This window comes from Leptodactylus fuscus, chromosome 2, assembly GCF_031893055.1.
Source record: "Leptodactylus fuscus isolate aLepFus1 chromosome 2, aLepFus1.hap2, whole genome shotgun sequence".
In the NCBI taxonomy this organism is placed as follows: domain Eukaryota; kingdom Metazoa; phylum Chordata; class Amphibia; order Anura; family Leptodactylidae; genus Leptodactylus; species Leptodactylus fuscus.
Window position 1 is genome coordinate 173,610,394 of NC_134266.1, and position 24,486 is coordinate 173,634,879.

Here is a 24,486-nt window from a genome sequence, read left to right on the forward strand (position 1 = left end):
CCATTTTTCTATTTTGATCACGCTGAACAAGCAACATTATAGCTTCTTTGATTATGTTTATTTCTTGAGCAAACACTCATCAGCGCGATTTTTAGCTCTGTGTTTATGCATGTAAATTACCTATGTACGGAAGCTGATGTATATATTGTGCGAGAAAACACATTAAAAGGCTATTTATGTGCAAAAAGGGCCTTCTCAGTAAAATTAGCATTTATTAAATTGCTAAAACTCACAAGACTGAATTAGCTAAAAAACCCTTTCTGCCTACTGTCTGACGTTAATGCTAATACTACTGTGATATTCAACACCACTACAGTAACTTAAAAATCCCACAGCATTAACAGTTGTGAATATATATAACAGATACTCGCCATGTGGATTCTATCCAATGATACAAAGAAATGATAACAAATGAAACTGCATTAACTATTGATGACCCATTCTTAGGACTGGTGATCAATTTCTGGTCATGGGAGTCTAAAATCCAAACCCCTCACATATTACAATGTTTCTCCAAAAATAAGACAATGTCTTATATTATTTTTTGCTCCAAAAGATGGGATAGGGCTTATTAGGGCTTATGGATGTAAGGCGGTTTGGTGAGTGGATTGTTGTTCATTGGAAAAAAATAAGACATCCCTTGAAAATAACAAGAGTGACCGATAAGGACCATCTTACCAAGGTAAGGATGGACCCAAAAAGAACACTGCACTTGACCTGGTGAATTATGGTGAGGTACTTTATTGAAGACACGTTTGAACACACAGTGTGTTCAAACGTGTCTTCAATAAAGTACTTCACCATAATTCACCAGGTCAAGCGCAGTGTTCTTTTTGGGTCACAAAGGGAGTGATGCCAGCAGGACTAGCTGATCTGTGTGTGAGCCTGGCGCCAACGATATACAACCTTTACTGTTGTGGAGAGCTATCTCACTGGAGACATCTTGTACAGATTGCTCTCTTAAAGTGAAAGTCCAATTCTTTTGGGGATTCAATTATTTTTTGGGGTGTCTTCATTTTTTTTGGTGGTGTCTGCTTTCTTTTGGGGGTGTCTGCATTCTTTTGGGGGTGCACTTCTTTTGAGGGTGTCAACTTTCCTTGATGAAGTTTGTACTGTATCTATTCCTTCCTGACTCCAAATCCAGCAATCATTATAAAACCCTGGAACAAAGTGTCTTTATCAAAAGTATAATTGAGCCTGTGATTGATGTTATGCACCTTGGGGGTCACAGTTGAGGCCTGTGATTGTGCCTCAGTGGTCAAGTAGACTGTTAGCGTGCCACATATGAATGCTAAGGCCCAATCACAGATCTCCATGGAGACCCCCGTGTGAGTGATGTCTGCCACAGACTGGCAGAGATCCAAAGAGGAAGCCAAAAGCCACCAGAAGCCCAGGAGAAGTGAGTATAAGTGTTTGTTATTTTTGGTCACCTACTATGTGCAAGTTTCTATTGGGAAGGAGCCTAGCAGTATGTACATACCCCACATGGCACCCAGACCCCATTTCATTAGTGGCACTGTTCATTGGCAGCAGGGATTAGTGTCAATCTCTGCTGCAGGAAGTGTATAGGGAAGATAGTGGTTGGGAAATCAGCCTTTCCCTGACCACTAATTTGGTGCTGTGGGCCCAGGCCTTCTCCAGGTGGCCACGTGCCCCCTACCCCTCCAGACATGGTTGCAGTTCCACCCCCTGCGATCGTGATCATTATGCCACTAGTACTGTCCCTTCATGTATATCTACATTATGATTAAATTTCTGAATAACCCCAAATTTGTTAATTTGTCACTGTACTCCAATCCACCCATTCCCCTAATAATCTTGGTCACCCTTCTCTGCACTCTCTCTAGTTCAACTATGTCCTTCTTGAACACTATTGTACAACAGGATGCTGGAGGATGCTGTTGAATGAGTGAATCACTCTGGAGGACCTGTCAAAGATCCCATTGATTTGAATTGCTGCTTTGTCATTTGTAATTTCCCTAGAGGTGGCGCTGTGGAAAATAGAACAATTGCAGCCAAATTTCCCCATAGATTGCCACTCAGAAGGCCCAGCAGAAGGACAAGTGACCCTTTCAAAAGGAAGGGATTGTCCAAATTGTAACCACTTTAGATACTGTAATACAGATGCAGTACAATTATGTTCATAGAGAGCTCATATCAGGGAATTATGTAGGAAACTTAGATGGGCATTGTTGGTTGCAGCTGAAGAGTTCAGTTTAGATTTGTCATAAAGCTTATTTTTTACCAATCTGGCAAAATTTCACAAAAATAGATTGCAGATGCTGCTCAGATTAATAATGGCTAATAACATGTAGCAATACTAATCCAACATCACTGAGTTCTAAAATGTGCCACTCTCTACTGTTACCCTGGTTATGTTTCACTGCGGTTCCTTATGCAAGTCTCCAGGGGGCAACCAAGCACAATGGATATTACTTCATACTTTTCAATGGTACCTGAGTAGGGCTACAATTACACGACAGAACCCCACACTACTTTTTCCATGGATGAGTGCAGACACATGGGAAATCTAATATCACAGATCCCTCGTGGACGAGTGTCTATTGATGGATCCGTGAACTTGGCATGAGAAATCTAAAGTTGAACTTTTTCTACGGTTGTTCACATGGACCATTAAAACAACGGTTTTTTGAAAGATCCATTAAAGTCTGAGGTAGCACGTGTAAAATGAACCCCGTCATGTGAGTAACCCCTTACTGAAAAATGTATGTGTTCTGCATTACTTTTACCTTGGACATAAATGTAAAGAAACACAAAATTGTAATTTCTATTTGTTCTACATGTGAATGTACACCGTTAAAGAATGATTAATATGGTTATAAATATCTAATCAAAATATTAATAACTCATATGAATTATTCCTTTTTTATCGCCTTTTCCAATATATTAATACTTATTTCTGTTACCTTAAATAATATGACAAGTATAAAGAGATGCACAACAATCAGTGAAGGAACATAAAATATGATTATTACCTAATACTAACACACTAAATGCTGTAGGTAATACTGTAGGTACTTCTAATTATAAAACAGTACAAAGACTACAAAACCCAAGTTACCTCAAAGTCTATGTTAAACCCACCCATAACTATATGGATCTTATACACACACATCCTTGTCCCACCTCACAATTAGAAATGGGCAAACTGACTTGTACCGAGCTGGGTTTGACCATAATATTCCAAATTGTTTGTTTTTTACATTATACTTTGGATTTCTTCAGACTACTGATTGGTCTCAGCTGTCACGTGGGGGGAGCAAGACTTCCAGTAACAAGGGCACAGTGCGATATCACACGGAGGGTGGTGAGGGACAATGGAGCACAGGGGACGAGTTAGTATGATTTTTTTTAATGTTACACCTCCCCTGGCCACTTTCATGGTTTGCCCAACTCCTGGACAATCCTTTAACGAAGGAGTTTGGTTCCCATGGCTAGTATATTCCCTCCTTATTACATAGGTAGCTGCTCTCTGAATAACACATTCTCTTTGGATAGCTGTCCTACCTGCTACCTATGCAGCCGTCCTGACCACTGCACCATGAGAGGAGTCTTCTTTTCCTGGACCCTACCTCTTTTCTTATTTCTTCTTCGCCTTCATCTCCTTCTTTCCTCTATCTCCTCTATTCCCATGGTTTCCCTTAGATTGATTGTGCCAATGGCTGGATTATGCACAGTAATGTCTGGGTAATGATACAACCATGTATAGTATAATATGCTCCACAGTGGCCCACACACAGCATAATATGCTCCACAGGGGACCCAGCACAGTATAATATGCTCCACAATGGACTCCATACAGTATAATGCTTCACAATGGACCCCACACAATATAATGCTCCACAGTGGCCCCCACACAGCATAATATGCTCCACAGTGGCCCCCCACACAGCATAATATGCTCCACAGTGGACCCCACACAGTATAATATGCTCCACAATGGACTCCGTACAGTATAATGCTTCACAGTGGACCCCACACAATATAATGCTCCATATTAGCTCCCACACAGTATAATATGCTCCACAGTGGCCCCCGCATAGTATAGTTCGCGCATATGTAGTTTAACTACATGCCAGCAGTCCAGCTGTTTTGTGCATGTATGGGCAGCCACTACACGTCACACATGCATGGAACAGTGTTCCGGCTTTATAGCGCAGGTGACATCCTGTGTCCTGATTCTCCAGACCGGATGCAAGTTAAGTTAAGTATCATGTGTTGGGGGGGAGTGTAGGTGACGACTCGTGTCTGGAATAGGAAATAGCCATAGACCCTGCAGTGTAAGCTGGAAGACTAAAAATGTGCCTGGGGCAGTCACATGACTACTATGGAAATCATGAGATAGAAACACTTTTGCAAATGTAAGTAAATTAGAGGGAGGGAGAAGGGGCAGACTAGATTAGTTGGAGGGGGAAGGGGCAGACTTCTGAAAGTATGTGTTTATCCTTGACAACTCCTTTAAATAATGTAAAAATGTAAACAGAAAAAATAACACAATTTAAAAAAAATTCTCGCAGCAGATAAGAATGCGCTATTGCATATTTGCTGCATTGTTGTTGTGAAAATGCTGCAATTTACTGTACATTTAACCCTTTGCAACAGGTAAATCTAACAGCATGTATATGACATACTGCAGATTCAAAATGTTCTATGTGGATTTTTGCTGCAAATCTGAAAATTTTCCCCACATATTTGCATTGTAGAATATTGTGGATTTTTCACATTGAATTTCTCAGCAGGATTCTGTAGTGTTCGAGTCCCATGAGAATATAACCATAAAAACAAAATAACAATAACATAACCCCTAAATGTTTGGTACTTCTATCACCGACACACCATGGATAGTATGACAAAATATTGTATTTATTATAGGAAATACAGCTAGAAACAAATAAAGAAAAAGGAAAACAATATGTTGGGCTGATGCTTTTGTTTGTTCCCCCAAATAAAATCATTACATAAGAAACAGCGTCAATGTGCAACACCTTTCTACAAGGAAGGAAAATCATCAGCCCCTCTATTATATGCTTCAATGATGTCGTGTAAAGTATGTGATGTGTAATAATTGTCTCATCCCAAATATCTCTAATCCAGGTGTAATGGAAATGTTGAACATTGTAGGATATGCAGAAAAGCTTGTCAGATATTGAAAGAGTTAAAGCTGTAGCTAGAGGTGGAGGCCACAGGAGGGCCCTGCTGAGCAGAGAACAGACAGGCTGCTCGGACTCCTCATCACTTGATTTGTGGGATTATTGCAATGTCTGGTCATCTAGAAAGTGCTGCGACTTGTTGTGTGTCTGTCCCAGTGCTGAGGTGTATGATGGAGATGTGTAGCAGGGTGTGCTATTACTACAGGCTGGGACCTCCTCACTGTGCATAATGGTGCCAGCCTGGCCGGTGGGGGTCACTGTGCCCACCCTCCTCTACACATCTGGCCCCCTGGATTAGGCTTGTCCCTGGCCGGCTAGCTGCGGTGACGAGCACACAGAGGCTGTCACAGGCGGCTCCTCCTCCCCTCAGACTAGGATGAGTGTGCTCAGGTTACAGACTGGCTATGGAGCTGCAGTGTGAGGGAGTGAGGGACAGGTCACCGGGAGAAGCCATGACACTGCTGCCTGCCCGCAGCCTCCTCCAGCACATGTGAAGAGGGATGCTAGCGGGTGCTGCCGCCCTCCTGGCACGGGCTCCTTGTGGCATGAAGTTACTGGCTGGCACCGAGGAGCCGCTGTGTGAGGAATGACGGGCTGCTTTGTGTTTCAGTGACGGGGAAGGAACTTCATTGACCCATGTGAGCTACTCCAGTGCCACTTGTGAATTCCCTGCTTGGCGTGTGCCCCCGCCGGCTGTTCTAGATGCTCCTGGGGGCATCCTGGCTGTGCACCTCTAAGGGACCACAGAAGCCATCCAAGGGGGAAGAGGAGGAGAGGAGACGGGAGAGAGGAGGCAGGAGAGACGGGGCAGACATGGACGAGTCGTCGCTGCTGGATCTGCTGGAGTGCTCCGTGTGCCTGGAGAGGCTGGACACCACTGCCCGGGTCCTCCCGTGCCAGCACACCTTCTGCCGCCGCTGCCTGCAGAGCATCGTCAGCTCCCGCAACGAGCTGCGCTGCCCGGAGTGCCGCATCCTGGTGGAGTGTGGGGTGGACGACCTGCCGGCCAATATCCTGCTGGTCCGGCTACTGGATGGTATCCGGCAGAGACCCAGAAATAGCCCCACGGGGAGCCCCACTGCAGGCGGGCACCACTGTGCTGGCAGTAACAACAGCAACAACCATAGCCCGGGATGTTCTGCGACTGGAGGTACTCCGGGGACTTACCCCCACAGCGCTGCTGCCAGCCAAAATGCCCTCCTGCTAGCCAAGGTAAGTGCCAGCGGCTCCTCACGTGTTACTGATCTTACTGCTTATTCTGCTAATGCCATGTGCGGGGTCTAGGATTGTGCCCACTGTGACATCCAGGTACCTGCACATCTACCGTAGCAGCACACCTGCACACACATCACTGGGAGAATACAGCTGTGTGCTGGCAGCCCAAAACTACTGTGCCATGTGCGGGATCTGCTACTGTACCCACTGTGACATCTATGTACCTGCACCTGAGTAGTGCCAGGCTACATCTAGCACCCAAGCACCTTCACACTCATACCTGTACATCACTGGGAGAATTCAGCTGTGTGCTGGCAGCCTAGTGCTAAATATGTCACATGGCATACAAAACTACTGTGCCATGTGAGGAATCTGGGATTGTGCCCACTGTGACATCTAGGTACCTGCACATTTAGCAGCACACCTGCACATTCATACCTGTACATCGCTGGGAGAATACAGCTGTGTGCTGGCAGCCCAGTGCTAAATATGTCACATGGCATACAAAAGTAATGTGCCATGTGAGGGATCTGGGATTGTGCCCACTGTGACATGTAGGTACCCGCACATTTAGCAGCACCCCTGCACACTCATACCTGTACATCACTGTGAGAATACAGCTGTGTGCTGGCAGCCCAGTGCTAAATATGTCACATGGCATACAAAACTACCTAGAAAGAGGGAGCCAACGTGTTTATTGACTACAGGGAACAGGAGTAAGCAGTGTTGTGCCATCTTCCTGCTATGGATGATACATATCTATTTAGAATTATATGCAAATTAGATGACTTGTGTGTTGGTGTGAGGCAGTTACTATATTTTGGTTTATCAGTACCATTACCAGTCCCAGGATGCCAACTGCAGCCTGCTATTGTCAGATGTGGTCCTGCAGCATCTGGAGAGGCACCAATGTCATAGCTTGGAGAGCCAGGTGTCCCCTTGCAGTTACTGCCATCTGACTCTGAGCGGTTATTGTGCCCAGCACATCTGCCATAGTGACATTTCATTACAAAATCTTTAGATGTTATTATTTCTTGTGACATCATTAAATGATTAACCCTGTTCTATCTAACATTAGTCAACCTGAAAACTTTTAGACTCGCCATGATATGTCGTGCAAGGTTAGAGTTAAAGACTGAATTTAAGACCGAAGCCCCACTTTGTGAAAAGACAGCGTCTTGGCCGCAGTAGAAGCACCGCAGCAAAAAACTCTTGAGATTGACTGTACCGGCAAAGTGGATTGTGTGGCTGATCCCATCCACACATTGTAGAAAAAAATTGACAAAAATACTGTGTTTTCTGTATAGTAATAATACAGGCAAAATGTCAGCAGCTTTTATTTTGTGCTGCAGCTTGCTACATGGGGCCTTAGCCTAAATGGGTTTTCTGGGATTTTTTAAGTGATGACCTCTTCTTAGGATTTGTCATCAATTGAAGATCCATGAGGCCTGCGAATGTGGAGCCCCGTGGATCAGGTTGAAGGGCTGTGGCACTCTCTGAACGCTGCTTCGGGTTCGCAGGCTATGTCATGTCATGTCTACCAGTCACATAACCTGATCGCTGCTTGGTCCTATTCAAGTGAAAGGGCTGACCTGTGATACCAAGGACAACTGCTGCACAAATGTGCAGCGCTGTGCTTGGAAACAACCAGCTGATTGACAAGGGGCCTAGGTGTCAGACATCATTAACTGATGACCTGGCGTAAGGATATAGCAATAAATTATTCAGTTATTTAGCCTTGAAAACCTCTTTGAGGCTAAGGGCCCCTTCACACGGCGTATATATCGGCATATACGCTCGCTTCCCATTGAAATCAATGGGCTCTGTTTTGAAGCGCCGCGCTTGGACACGTGTATACGTGTCTAAATTAGCAGTGCGCTTACGCCGTGTGAAGGGGCCCTTAGACCCCATGTAGCGAGCCACAGCAAAAAAGTGCTACAGGAAAAACTACTACGGCAATGCTTCGTGTTTTTTTTCTACAGTAGTTTTCATATATGTAGACTTTCTGTTTCAGTTATAGCTATAGGGAAACCGCCGGCGTTTCCATAGGTATAAATGACATGCTCCGATTACCAAAAACACAACAGTTTTGGAAATTGCAGAGTGTCTGCTGCACATAACTCTCCGCAATGTGTGGATTGGATTCGTTAGAATCCCTTGTAATATGCAGTGACTGCAACCCGTCATTGTTATTTTTTTGTGTGTAACTCTTCGTTTTCCTAACTTGTCAGTGTTGTTACTTTCAGCTGCTGATAGTGTTCTGTCAAGTGGGTGGTACTTCGATGCCCAAGGATGATGCTGTGCAATAAGAAGTCAATGATCTGATGATACACGTCTATCAGTAGTTGAAAGTAACAATGAGCTACACACACCAAAACCCCCCACAATGATGGATTCAGAGGTGCATAAGTATGTGAACCAAGAGTGCGGGTACAGATGAACCCAGTGGTATCTTATTGGCACTAACTTCACTCCCAAACAGGAGGAATATGTGCAGATGGATTTTATTGGGGTGTTTGGGGGTGCACAGATCTATTTTCGAGTTAACAGAGGAACATGTGCAAACAGATACAAATCATGTACCATAAATAATTCATAAAAGGCGCTAGATGTGAATACTTTCCTCTGGGCGAGGAGGATGGGCAGAGCAGGATAATAATAAAACACACCATCTAAATGATTCAATAATAAAATAATGGCTTCTGCAAGGGTGATACATGATTAAGGGGGGGGGGTGTCCAATTTCAGCAAATAAATGTTATTGTTTGGATAATGAAAAGTTAGATCATTTCCCAATATAATTTCTGTACCAATTATGAACAGTTTTCTAGATCTCTGCTTGCTCTTCTCTCTCTCTCTCTCTTTGCTTACTTCCAGTAGATAAAAATCAGTCCATTGTTAGATGCTATATAGTCCATAGGGCGATTAATTGAAAAATAACCAAAATCGTACAAAAAGATAACCAATGTGTTTTGCTCATGTCAGTTATTTCGGTTTGGCTATTACAATATTTGCAGTTTTATTCGAACTGAGCTGCGTTTATTATACAGACCCCAGAGTATAATGATCAGTGGCACAGGGGAGGTGATCAAACATAAAAAAAAGTGTTACTCACTATCCTCGGCTCCCATGTGGCTCCGTTTTCTATTAGGTGCTGCTGCCTATTGTCAGGGAATGCTGAAGCTTGTGATTGGACGTCAGCAGTCACGTACGTCACGTGGCATCGCAACGCTTGCGCGTATGTGTCACAATGTCACGTGACACTGAGACTCAATCACAGGCGTCGGTGGACCCTGATGTCAGCCACGCCAGAGCCCAGGAGTGGTGAAAAACACAGATTTTTATGTCTAGTATAAAAAGTATAACAATAATAAGTATAATTATAAGACCTCCTGGTACAATTACATAGAACAATACATTGGATAAACAGATATGACAGTACGCTAATAAAATCTTGTGCTTTTGCGATGTGTTCTGTGGCATCATACAGTACTGCAGTTCCACAAAAGTATCAGATACTTTGTATAATACTGTCTTATGTTGTATGCTGGTTGTATATTGAGTATTCTTCAGCCCACAGTACATTCCTAAGTGGAAATGAAGCTTTGTGGTAAAAAGGTGTTCCCTTCATGTCATATTATACTGTCCCGTATACAGTTACATATATGTTATTATAGAACTCAAGGTCCTGCTAAGACCAAAGGGATCTAGAATTATGTCCAGAATCAGGACCACTTTCATTTGGGACATCTGTCAGGGTACAAGGCATAAGTGTTATTGGAGAAACCTGGTATAAAAGGTTTTTGTTCTATGTGTAAGGAGTAGAATAGGAAGCCAGTGTATAAACTTATTGAATAACTGAATCTCCATCCATCTCCATACTCATCTGATAGTTGCCCCATAATAATATGCCCATAAAATTTCATGTTACATCTTTACGAGATGTGAAACATTTGAGTTACAGTGATGGTGCTTGAATTGTCATTTACGGTGGCTGACAGTAGAGGTGTTTCCCGTCATAAAAGCAGACAGCTGCTAATACTGTGATGATGGGATCTGCAGTATGCAAGTCACTGTGATGGAGGAGATATTACATGGACAGGAAGCTATCTACAGCTCATGCTGGGGTATCATGCATTGTTCTCTTCTCCTGTATTCAGCCACTTATAATATCGGTGTCTCAGCAACATACACTCACTGGCCACTTTATTAGGTACACCTGTCCAACTGCTCGTTAACACTTAATTTCTAATCAGCCAATCACATGGCGGCAACTCAGTGCATTTAGGCATGTAGACATGGTCAAGACAATCTCCTGCAGTTCAAACCGAGCATCAGTATGGGGAAGAAAGGTGATTTGAGTGCCTTTGAACGTGGCATGGTTATTGGTGCCAGAAGGGCTGGTCTGAGTATTTCAGAAACTGCTGATCTACTGGGATTTTCACGCACAACCATCTCTAGGGTTTACAGAGAATGGTCCGAAAAAGAAAAAACATCCAGTGAGCGGCAGTTCTGTGGGCGGAAATGCGTTGTTGATGCCAGAGGTCAGAGGAGAATGGCCAGACTGGTTCGAGCTGATAGAAAGGCAACAGTGACTCAAATAGCCACCCGTTACAACCAAGGTAGCCAGAAGAGCATCTCTGAACGGACAGTACGTCGAACTTTGAGGCAGATGGGCTACAGCAGCAGAAGACCACACCGGGTGCCTCTCCTTTCAGCTAAGAACAGGAAACTGAGGCTACAATTTGCACAAGCTCATCGAAATTGGACAATTGAAGATTGGAAAAACGTTGCTTGGTCTGATGAGTCTCGATTTCTGCTGCGACATTCGGATGGTAGGGTCAGAATTTGGCGTCAACAACATGAAAGCATGGATCCATCCTGCCTTGTATCAACGGTTCAGGCTGGTGGTGGTGGTGTCATGGTGTGGGGAATATTTTCTTGGCACTCTTTGGGCCCCTTGGTACCAATTGAGCATCGTTGCAACGCCAAAGCCTACCTGAGTATTGTTGCTGACCATGTCCATCCCTTTATGACCACAATGTACCCAACATCTGATGGCTACTTTCAGCAGGATAATGCGCCATGTCATAAAGCTGGAATCATCTCAGACTGGTTTCTTGAACATGACAATGAATTCACTGTACTCCAATGGCCTCCACAGTCACCAGATCTCAATCCAATAGAGCATCTTTGGGATGTGGTGGAACGGGAGATTCGCATCATGGATGTGCAGCCGACAAATCTGCGGCAACTGTGTGATGCCATCATGTCAATATGGACCAAAATCTCTGAGGAATGCTTCCAGCACCTTGTTGAATCTATGCCACGAAGAATTGAGGCAGTTCTGAAGGCAATAGGGGGTCCAACCCGTTACTAGCATGGTGTACCTAATAAAGTGGCCGGTGTATATATATATATATATATATATATATATATATATATATATATATATATATATATATATATATATATATATATATATATATATATATATATATCTGAGTAAGAAACAGGTAGACACATGGGTCAGAGCATCTTAAAAATGGGATTTTCCTGATATATGTAAATTTGGCCCAATGTGTAGCACCGACTGATGAAAAAAAGTTGACGTTAGCTGTGATAAATAAGTGTCAGAACACACTGTGCATGGCAGCTTGATGCAGATTATTCTCTGTGCCAGTTCTGCCCGATGTTAATATGCTCACTATAATAGTTTTTTGTGATGGGTAGGGGGCAGAAATGGCACTCTGACTAGTCTGGAAGTAGGTGGCCTGGTCTTTTAAAGGGAACCAGTCAGGTCAGTTTGGGACACTAAACCCTGTGCAGTTCTATAGTGAAACCAAGGTGATATTCTGCACAAGTGTCAGAGGTACAGGGTATACACCCTGAAGTTGAGGTGTTCTTCTCTGGTTACAGTGAAGGACTGCACTTGCACGAGGAGTACAGTGGCAGGGTGAGTGTAATGTTTTTGTGGCACAAATGACTTTATAACAGAGTGATTTGGGACCCTGAAGTCCCACTACATAAGGATCTATGGGTGGTTTAGCGCCCCAGATCGTCTTGACAGATTCCCTTTAATGTAGAATGACAGGTGCATTATGGAAAAAAGGTAAGTTGGTGAAGGAAGAGTGATTCTCTGGGCAATGTTCTCCATGGTTCCTGTCATTCATGTGGATACTATGTATTAAGTCGTAGTGTCAGATACCACAAAACACTTTCAGAGGTCTTGTTGAGCCCATGTGTCGGAGCTGTTTGGGGAGCATCTGCAAGATATAAGCAGGTGGATTTAATGTAATGTCTGATTGGTGTACATTATACCTCTTGGGGTATCAGATATGCCTAGAGGACTCACATGGCAGAAACTTCTACCACCATAGCAATCTCATCTGCCTTGATGACATACAGCCTATAACTGGTTAATGGCAATGAAGGATAAAATCAAGACTTTAACTTTAGTGAACAATTATTTTTTACATTCAGATAATGAAAACAGGTTTTTTTGTTGTTTTTTTTTTTAGAAATTTCTGCAACCAATCTGTCATATATGAACATACCCTGATACTGTAGACATTACAATGACACAACAGACATACGCTTGGCTAAATATGTTTCCGTCTAAAGATTTTCCTATTTTAGTCTTCAGCTGTTGATCTCCCTCATCAGTGTAAAGTTTTTTTTCATACTGATATTAGAGTTCCTTCAAACTGCAAAATAGCCCTGTTCACAAAGTGCAGCTTTATTGCAGTTTGTGATACCCTTTTGCAGCTGAAATTGGAATGGATTCTGCTAGCACTGTAGGGATCTGTCTAACTGGATAACCCCTTTTACTGGGTTATGTGTGTGACCTGCTATAAGTCCATACCATTGTTAGCGATGAGAATACATGCCGACAAGGTAGGAAAGCTGGGATACAAGCTAGCATTTTAATTTGCAGAAAATGGATAGAATTTTCCGTGTTTTATTGCGCTTTAGGTGATGCGGTACTAATGAATCTCTTGGTCCTATCGCTTCTTAATAAGCTTATTGTCAACTAACCTACTGAAAAACATCTGCAACCATAGCGTCATTGAAAGAATATCCAGATAGCTGGTATCAGATCATATTACTGCAAGAAGACCCAGAGACCTCGCCATAAGGGCAGTGTAGATAATTCATCAAGCACTTGTTTCTTCATGCAGCCAGACTATGCAGACTCTCCAGGCTACTACACTTGACTGTAGCTCAGCATTTTCCTAAGAGGAAAATTGAGTCTGAGTAGACAATCCCCTTTGGAAAATGTTTTTTAAAGATCTAGGTCACTTTGAAGCCTTTCATCGTGGTGAGGATGACTGTGCTATCATCTTTTTGCTGTACAGAATAAAAGGGTTAATGCTTATTATAAGGATGTCAGAAAGATACGGGGTTAGCAGATTTATTGTAATTAAGCAGCAGACTTTAGCATAAAAACGACCGCTATAAAAGTAAATAGATAACCGCTAAATAATGGCAGTGAGATGGCGGGGTATTGTTTTCTCTGTGTGCAGCCATTATATAGATATACTGATCTCCTTTACATCAATATAATGTATTCCAGAATTGCTCATATGTGTAAATCCTAATGTGATTTTCCACTACCTGAGGGTGCTCTTAGGTGCTGTGTCCCGGGCACCTCAGTCTGTATTTCCATATACATCAATTGCTAGGACACATATGGAGCAATAGCAAGTATAGGTGCTCTCTAGCAGTAACGTACATAGGACGTGGCTAGGATACACCATGTAAACACACAGTAAGATACTTTTACATCTCATATGTAATACAGACAGATTCTGGATATCACTGTTTCCATTGAGGTTTTTGTTTTTCCAGAATTAACATGTATCATGTATACTTTGGAGCGCCTTACTCTGCATTCACAATGAACGGAGAAGCAGTGCGCTTGCTCAACCACAGCTCTCTTCAATATTAGAGATGAGCGAACACTAAAATGTTCGAGGTTCGAAATTCGATTCGAACAGCCGCTCACTGTTCGAGTGTTCGAATGGGTTTCGAACCCCATTATAGTCTATGGGGAACATAAACTCGTTAAGGGGGAAACCCAAATTCGTGTCAACTTTGCTCAACTACACATCAAATTTGCTCAACTACACATCTGATGCACACTCGGCACTGCTACATCAGATGTAGCAATCTGATGTAGCAGAGCCGAGGGTGCACTAGAACCCCTGTGCAAACTCAGTTCACGCTAATAGAATGCATTGGCCAGCGCTGATTGGCCAATGCATTCTATTAGCCCGATGAAGTAGAGCTGAATGTGTGTGTTAAGCACACACATTCAGCACTGCTTCATCACGCCAATACAATGCATTAGCCAGTGCTGATTGGCCAGAGTACGGAATTCGGCCAATCAGCGCTGGCTCTGCTGGAGGAGGCGGAGTCTAAGGTCGGACCTGAATGGAGACTGGTGTGGAGCGATCTTAGACTCCGCCTCCTCCAGCAGAGCCAGCGCTGATTGGCCGAATTCCGTACTCTGGCCAATCAGCGCTGGCCAATGCATTCTATTAGCCCGATGAAGTAGAGCTGAATGTGTGTGCTAAGCACACACATTCAGCACTGCTTCATCACGCCAATACAATGCATTAGCCAGTGCTGATTGGCCAGAGTACGGAATTCGGCCAATCAGCGCTGGCTCTGCTGGAGGAGGCGGAGTCTAAGGTCGGACCTGAATGGAGACTGGTGTGGAGCGATCTTAGACTCCGCCTCCTCCAGCAGAGCCAGCGCTGATTGGCCGAATTCCGTACTCTGGCCAATCAGCGCTGGCCAATGCATTCTATTAGCCCGATGAAGTAGAGCTGAATGTGTGTGCTAAGCACACACATTCAGCACTGCTTCATCACGCCAATACAATGCATTAGCCAGTGCTGATTGGCCAGAGTACGGAATTCGGCCAATCAGCGCTGGCTCTGCTGGAGGAGGCGGAGTCTAAGGTCGGACCTGAATGGAGACTGGTGTGGAGCGATCTTAGACTCCGCCTCCTCCAGCAGAGCCAGCGCTGATTGGCCGAATTCCGTACTCTGGCCAATCAGCGCTGGCCAATGCATTCTATTAGCCCGATGAAGTAGAGCTGAATGTGTGTGCTTAGCACACACATTCAGCTCTACTTCATCGGGCTAATAGAATGCATTGGCCAATCAGCGCTGGCCAATGCATTCTATTAGCTTGATGAAGCAGAGTGTGCACAAGGGTTCAAGCGCACCCTCGGCTCTGATGTAGCAGAGCCGAGGGTGCACAAGGGTTCAAGTGCACCCTCGGCTCTCCTACATCAGAGCCGAGGGTGCGCTTGAACCCTTGTGCAGCCTCAGCTCTGCTACATCAGAGCCGAGGGTGCGCTTGAACCCTTGTACACACTCTGCTTCATCAAGCTAATAGAATGCATTGGCCAGCACTGATTGGCCAGAGTACGGAATTCGGCCAATCAGCGCTGGCCAATGCATCCCTATGGGAAAAAGTTTATCTCACAAAAATCACAATTACACACCCGATAGAGCCCCAAAAAGTTATTTTTAATAACATTCCCCCCTAAATAAAGGTTATCCCTAGCTATCCCTGCCTGTACAGCTATCCCTGTCTCATAGTCACAAAGTTCACATTCTCATATGACCCGGATTTGAAATCCACTATTCGTCTAAAATGGAGGTCACCTGATTTCGGCAGCCAATGACTTTTTCCAATTTTTTTCAATGCCCCCGGTGTCGTAGTTCCTGTCCCACCTCCCCTGCGCTGTTATTGGTGCAAAAAAGGCGCCAGGGAAGGTGGGAGGGGAATCGAATTTTGGCGCACTTTACCACGCGGTGTTCGATTCGATTCGAACATGGCGAACACCCTGATATCCGATCGAACATGTGTTCGATAGAACACTGTTCGCTCATCTCTATTCAATATCCTTCTCACTGGTCATGCAGTGAAGGAGATAAAGGACACTAGCTGAGCTGTTTTGCACCACTTCCATTCCACAGGCCAAGTGTTGTCATATTCATGGCCTGTTTGCAGCTCCACCTCATTCAAATGAATGGGACTGAGCTGTAATACCAAGCACAGCTACTGTAAAATATATATGTTATGCTGCATTCTCTTCAAACAGCTGATCGGTGGGGGTCCTGGGTGTCAGACCCTGCTAATTGATGACTGATCCTAAGAATAGGAAAGCTCCTTTAATGGACAGTTTGCTAGTTTCTGCCTTCATACTGAGTTCTGTACATCAACAAGAATCCTGTTATGCCGCAGGGAGTGGCCGATTACGTAATAGGTTCACCTTTAGTGAACGGAAATGAATCCCTTGCTTACTGTAATGTTGGTTTGCGTTATCGATTACGGTGGTTACTAAATTGTCAAAGCTTCAGTGAAGTTATAGATTGCTTCAGGTTCAAGACTAGAATTCTTCTTTATATTGCTTATGTAAAATACACACTGGTAAAATCAATAGCGTCTGGCATTCAAGGGAAAGTCTGGACAACTTACAAGAGCATTCATGCTGTTCATCATTATAAGTCATTTAAGCCGGCGCTGTCCCAGTTTTATGTGCAGTGGACTGCTTTCTCCTACTAAAATACTGGATGCAGGTGACTCCTGCTGATTTCAATGGTCTGGATTATTTTTACTTTGCTATAAAAAAACACATTTTTGAACAGTTTTGTATTTTGTGCATCTGCATTTGCCTGCATAGAGTACAGTGCTTTCTATGAAGACTGGTGTGTGATGTAGCTACATCTGGTACAGCATGTGTGCTGGCAGTTTATTATTATTGCAATAACATTTTAACGTCACGAGATATGAGGCAAGGCACCAAAAACTAGATGGATAGTGTTCCCAAAGATATTCACTTTGTTATTTGCATACATTAAACTATAGTGTGTGCATGTTATTGTAACATAAGGTCATGTGATTGCAACATAACTGTATGCTTACTTATATAAGAGCTTTTACTTAAAGGGGTCCTGTGGCAATGTGTTGGTTACATGGCAGTGATACAGCTCAGTCCCATTAGCAGTTTTCTTCCTTGTTGGTTTGTATAGGGGTTTTCCATATACTTCCCATTTTGTATTTGCTTTCCTGCCCTACTTTGGATGTATTTACTTGCACTATGTTTGTGCTTTTTTGTATACTGGAAAATTCTACTTGTTATTCTTTTGATATTTACTATTTACCCCCTACAACTTCCTGGTTGATTCACTTTTTCTGTGGAATTTCTTCAATGTCCTGCTTGTATTAACATGTTTATGTCACTTTTTTGTATTGAATCAATAAACATAAATTATATTTTTTACTTTGCTGCTGTGTGTTTCTATTTTTGGTGGCTTCTGTACATATCTGGCTCACAGCCTATACTTTGAATTGTATTGACCATAGTTTTAGTTTCTTTGGTAACTCCTGTATATTAGCATGGCCATGTGACCCCATTATAGTCTATGGGGTCCGTGCGCTTTAACTGCACAGCGCTTGCAGTTGCGCTGATATTCCGTTTGAGGGGGTCCTCTTGCGGACTCCTTCCGGATGGGAGGCAAGCGCTAATGTGAACCGGCCCTTACTCGTCCTGCAGAACCAGCATTGATTGGCCGAATGCTATACACTGTATAGCATTTGGCAAATCAACGCTGGTTCTGCAGCAGGCTCGTCTTTGCTAGTCTGGAGAGCTGGCTGCTTGCAGTTATGCAGGAGCTGACTTTTTCTCATAGGAATGCATTGATCAGCGTTGATTGGCCAAATGCTATACAGTGTATAGCATTCGGCCAATCAACGTTGGTTCTGCCGGAGGCTCGTCTGTGATGAGGCCGAGTCTAAGATGAGACCACAATGGAGACTGCTGTGGTCCGATCATAGACTCCGCCTCCTCACAGACGAGCCTCCGGCAGAACCAGCGTTGGTTTGGCCGAATGCTGTACACTGTATAGCATTCAGCCAATCAATGCTGGTCAATGCAACCCTATGAGAAAAAGTCATCTCCCGCATAACCGCAAGCTGCCAGCTCTCCCGATTAGCAAAGATGAGCCTGCTGCAGAACCAGCGTTGATTTGCCGAATACTATACACTGTATAGCATTCAGCCAATCAATGCTGGTTCTGAATCGAATCTTTACTGCAAATAGCGAGTAGTATTCGAACGAGTACGAATATTTCGAATACCGTAGTATTCTATTGAATACCTACTCGATCGAATACTACTCGCTCATCTCTAGTTGGCTAGTGTGTCCAGCTCTACTCTCATCACTGTGAATGACAGCTAATTGAGCAGTCAGTCAGCTCTTCAACTGCATAGTCCTGATAAGGTCTAGAACAGTGCTGGATTGGTGTCTTTTAACTGTATATATAAATCTAGAAATAACTGCAGCACTGTTGGAGGATAGCACACAGCCTAAGTTCACTTCTCACTGAAACCAGGAAGTGGAGGGGAGAGGAGATTGGAGAGCAGGTGAAACCCTGAGATCGGAATACCTCATATGTCAGGAACGACTGCAGAGTAATCTGATTTGTCTTAACGTTGATGAAGCTGTATCTTTTGGTATACAATTCTACTGAAAGGTTTTGTGTGTCACCACCTTTCTTCAATGTCAGACCACTCAGCAATTACATTTGAACACATAAATTTGTATTTTAGAATGAAATTTTTAACTTACTTGAAAACAGTCATTTCAGTCCCTTTCATTTATGAGTATTTGCTGGCTGCCAGATCTTCAGATTCTTGCACCCTGGCCCTTTCATTAAGACAGAAGCCAGGAGAAACATTCATCTCCTGAGCACTCTCCTCTAAGTCCTGATACCTTCCAATAATGGCACTAGAGTGAAACCTTTCCTCTTCTATTATACGGTATCAGGGATTGGGGACAGTGGTTGCGGGATGACTATTTCTCTCAGCAGTTGTTACTGTCATTTTTTTGTGGGGGCACTAATGGCGAATTATACTGCGTTGGGAGATCTTAAGTAGATTTCCATTATAACTCACAGCAAAAAGCTGGCATTAGTTATAATGGATATGTTGGGCTGAGGTGTTCCCTGCTCACATTCGTACAATGTGGTGAGTGAGACCCAGAATGGTACATGTTTAATTCAAGGAAGGGACCGCTGTAGACGGATTAATAAATCTGTCCAAGTGTGATTTTATTTGTGCAAACGTTGGGGCAAATTTATTTAGACTGGCGTATCATATACCAGTCTTAATAAAAGGCTGACTGGCGCAGGGGCATAGAGATTTATGAAGAGGCTGCGCTCTCAATATCCTCTATCTGCACCAGTTTTCTAGCGTGGAAAGAAAGATAAATTCCTCCCATTATGTCTTTATTGTGTTTTCATTTACATATATGTATTAACATGACATAATCGTGCTGTAAATGCATAAAAAAGCTAGAAAATATTTGCAGATTTTGTTGAGTTTGTTTTTTGACATCTGTTTCCAGTTAGTAATGCCGATGAATGGAGTGTTGGTTTTACAAACCTTTCCAAGTGCTGTCATCCTGGGATATTTTTAATATGTCTGGATTATAGTTTGGCACAATCTCTTGAAGCATCACAATGGAATGCATGAACAATTCTTTATTGGAAATACATTGTTTAGGTTTTTTTTTCCAATTTCTGTAGATACCGTTATCTAATTTGAAGGCACTTTATGCTAGTGCTTTTTTTCCAGTACTGTTTTTGTCTGTCAACCTTAGGTGTTTTTATTATTACCATTACATTTTACCAATATCTAGACTAAAAAGTGTACATACATTCAGTCAGGGGCAAGCTGGATGTGCCAAGGCAACATTAATGCCACATTAATTCCAAGGGAGACAGTGGAGCGATAATGAGGAAGAGCCATGTGTTGTCTGCTTATGTGGAGACTGAAAGACATGTCTATGCTAAGACTGAAGATCTTGCCCTGCTAACTGGGCATAATTAACACTTGGCAGCTCATACCACTTAACAAGAGCAGACAATAGGATGATACAGATGCTGGCTGTGTGTCCTATGGCTGTGTGTAGACGTTTACACACATATCACTGCCAAAGAAGACCGTTTGATGTGTAAGTCATGTACAAGTACATGGAGTTTGTGCACCACTTTGAGGTCACCTAACAAGCTGTTTTTTGGTAAGTACTTTAAAAGCGTTCAGCAAATGATTGTAGGAAATTATGTAAAAAGCTGCAAGAATGGAATTAGTGACAGGCTAAGGCTTCAAGTAGCAAGCCGCAGCCAAAGGGCACTGCTGGAAAAACCCTGGCGGAAGTGCATTGTGTTTTTTCCTGTAGCATTTTTTTGCAGAAAGTCCGCAGAGATTTTCTTTGCAGATTTTCTACTTCAATTATACCCATATGTAAAATGCCAGTGTTTCTATAGGTATAATTGACATGCTGCGATTGATGATTTTTGAAATTGCAGCATGTCTGTTGCAGTTATCTTTCTGCAATGTGAGGATGGGATTATCCATAATTGAGGCATTTATGCTAAGTACGGCTCCGTTTTTTTTTTCTTAAAGAGGACCTTTCATCACTTGGGGCACATGCGGTTTTATATACCACTAGAAAGCCGACAGTGCGCTGAATTCAGCGCACTCTCAGCTTTCACGATCTGTGCCCCAGGTGAAGAGCTATCGTTGCCGGTGCCGTAGCTCCTGGCAGTCAGGAACGCCCTTCCTCACAGCAGCACCTATAGCGCTTTACTGTGACAGTGGGCAGCAACGCCTCCCCCAGTACTCGTCTATGGACAAGTACTGTGAGGAGAGGACTACACATGCCACGGACTACAAGAACATACTACACATGCACAGGATTTTGCCAATGATTTGGGTAACTAACCTATGTCTCTTTAAGACAATGGTGTTGCATCACAATCGCTCCAATAATTTCTTGTGTAAGGGTGCCAGAGTTTTTAAAACACACCGCTATGCTGCTATACTTTTATGTAAATTTTCTATGGTTATAAAATCACTTATACCTATGTACCCAGCAACACCTGGATTTGTGTTTTATCTGCTTTTTTTGTGGCAAACTTGGCCTGTACTACAGAAATGGTGTATATTTAGCTTGCGTCTGCTACCTAATCCATCATTTGTGTCTCTGGATGGCGTTTTAGTTAGATGTTCATCTGTAAACAGCAGTCTGTACAGTTTTTACTATTACCACAGCCCTCAGCAATTTACCAACATCTAATTGTTACTGCTCATTAAGCAAGTGCATGCAAGTCTTACACTCCGGTATATATACCGCCAGAAGGACGGAGATCTGGGAAAGATTTGTATGTGTATGAACATTATCATGGTCAGTCAATGCTAATAGGATTATGAGCGTATGGAAATGATTATTTGTCATGGTAGATCTGCTGAAATAAACAGAAAATGTTGTAGACAGTAGCAATTCATTAAAAATTCAATTAACTATCTCTGGCTCTGCTAATCTCCAATACAGCACATTCATAATTAATCTCTTACTTTGTAAACAAAATTGACCTCTTTTAGACACAATTATATGCTCACTGTTCGCTGTAGTACTTGAAGATTTCTATAACATTAGTTTACATGTATATGCTAGAACTGACAGATGCTCCCATACACAGAAGAGAAAAGTTGTTTGATAGATAGATAGATGATAGATAGATAGATAGATAGATAGATAGATAGATAGATAGACGAGACCATCCAACTGCCCTATATGTATAGATGTGTCCCCTCCCTGATATCAGGGTAGAAAGGATTGGGCATGTTCATTTTTATTATGCTCAATCCATTGTTCTCATAGCATTTAGGTCACCGCAAGAGATTTCTTACAGCAGCTTATTGACCTCTCTTCATGAGTTAGTCCACTCATGTGCTGTCTACTCAGGGCAGGTTCACACCTGTACCCGGTCACCGCTTTGCACGTTTCTGTTATCTGCCCGAGAAACTGGACAGGGGACAGAAATCCGGCAGTCAGTTTTCAAGCCCATTCACTTGAATGACAGGACACCATATATGAAGGGTTATACAGTCATTAACTTTTCATAAAATCTCAGGTACCCTTTAAAGAGAACTTGTCAGAGGCAGTGTCTCTCAAGTATGGCTTTATAATGCCAGTCTACTGTTGCCATCCATAGAAAATAACTTTTATTGTGTATGCAAACAGATCTTTCAAGTGAAGGGGGTGTACAGGTAATGGAAAAAGCCAGATTCTCCACGCCCCAATGGTACCCCTGCACTGTGATTGACATCCCATAGCCCTTCTAACATCCATCTGCAACAGTTGGACTAGAGCTAAGAGATGTCAAACACAATAGAGGGACTAGGTTGGGACATAAAGAGCTTCACTTTTTCCATTTGCTTTCCACCTCTTTGACTTGAGGAACATAAGTTGTGTCCAGACTAAAACAGTGATTGTTCTGTGAATGACGACATTGGATAGACACTGACACTGAGGGACCACAAGTGAGAGGAGACGACAGGTTCTGTTAATATTAAATGAAGATCTAAGCTTTAACCCTTATATTCTAGCATTTAATATCTATATAATATATATCCTTGGCAATAAACAAGGTTGTATTATTGTAACATTAAAATTAAAACATGAAATTAATAGGAACTACAAATAGAAACTGCCAAGGCTACTTACCAGCTAACTCAATGGATGAGCGTCATTCACATTAGCAATGTGTTTAGTAAGCAAATGTCTAAAATCAAAGTCTGAGGTTCCACTTTGATAGAAAACAGTTACTATTTCAGCTGCCATTGGATGTTCATACAAACTCAGAAATTGAGTTTTTACTTTCATAGGGGATGTTCTAGATGATTTTTACAAATCCACCTTTTAAATAGACAGTTTGGTTAGACAAGGCGCCGGTAAGAAGAGGCTGCATAAAGTGAACTGCTGTGACTGCAGAGACATTGTTTGGCTCATACACTTATTCAATCAGCTCTTTTACTCAATCAAAGTCAAGTACTGCCTAAAATAGCCGAGCTAGCACCCTCTGCTCCTTTATCCTGGCTCAATTCCTCTCAAGTTGAAGTTACAGAGATATGAAAGTGTATAGGGATGACACAGCATTCTGCAGGATGAGAAGCATAGTCTTAACCCTGGCCAGGAGGGGACAGATGGCGCACAAGTTATACTTTTAAAGTGAGTCTGTACCGCCACCACTGCATTACAGAGCACAGGTATGTGATAAAAACACAAAACTCTGTCTATGTCACTTTTATAGATTAGGAGAACAACTTTGAAGTCTTCTACAATTGAGCCATTTAGTGCAGTGAGGGTGGGTCTTCAGCCCTAGGAGCATTAGCTCTTGATACTCAGACAACTACTGTCTGCTGCCTGCATCACTCTCTGCAATGAGCGATGATCTTCCCCATCAACAGTTCTTTTTGAGCAGTTCTCCCACAGCTGAATGTCTAATATCACTGTAATGTGCTCTGTAAGTTGGTGGATGCAGTTGAATATGCTTGAGCAAGGTGGTAGGCTCCCATTAAACTGTGCTGAGAATATAGTCTAGAAAATATGTTCAAGCGATAATCTAACCAATCCTTCTAATGGGGTCTCGCCTTCTTCCATACATAGTCAGACCATTATAAGTACTGCATGTCCTTATGTTATGGGTCACCATGAGGCATGAATTGCAGTAGGTGTACAACTTAACTGTTTGGTGCACCCATGCCTTAGCCATGTCTGCCAGACCACCTGTATTTGCTGCCCCCAAAATATAAAGATTAACAGGTTCCAATGGGCAGTGGCCACAGGCAAAAACGTTGCTACGATAGACACCCCCCTGGTTGCACTGAACAGCTCACTTCCATACAGATTTAAAACTGGTTATCTTGGCAGCAATATTACACTTTGACACAAAAAAAGGTATGCTAAATATGCCACTAACCATCCCTATAACACCATGTAAGTGGTTTAAAAGTGAACTTGGTGATAGAATCCATTTAAAGTATAGAAGTGTTATGTCTCTATGTCCTGGGTACTTATTTAAATATAACTATATTAATTTTGAAATTCCTTACTGTGATACTTGTGTTAGCTGAAGAGGTCATTCCGCTAACACAAATCCTGCAGTTAACCACATTGTATAGAGTCCAGAGTGAGTCAAACCTTCCAAACGTCTGTTTAGGACTATAGAGT

The 24,486-nt window shown here is 42.8% G+C and overlaps 1 protein-coding gene across 4 annotated transcripts in view; it reads left to right on the forward strand.

Annotated features, from left to right (window-relative positions):
* The first annotated feature begins 5,550 nt into the window (after positions 1–5,550).
* Positions 5,551–24,486, forward strand: part of SH3RF3 (SH3 domain containing ring finger 3) — a 334,675-nt gene continuing 315,739 nt past the window's right edge. For all 4 annotated transcript variants that reach the window (XR_012715086.1, XR_012715087.1, XR_012715088.1 and 1 more), the window contains exon 1: positions 5,551–6,383. Coding sequence is in view for 1 of the 4 variants with exons in the window: in XM_075265116.1 (XP_075121217.1) it covers positions 5,874–6,383 (510 nt within the window). In the remaining 3 variants the exon portion in view is untranslated. The remainder of the gene's footprint in view (positions 6,384–24,486) is intronic.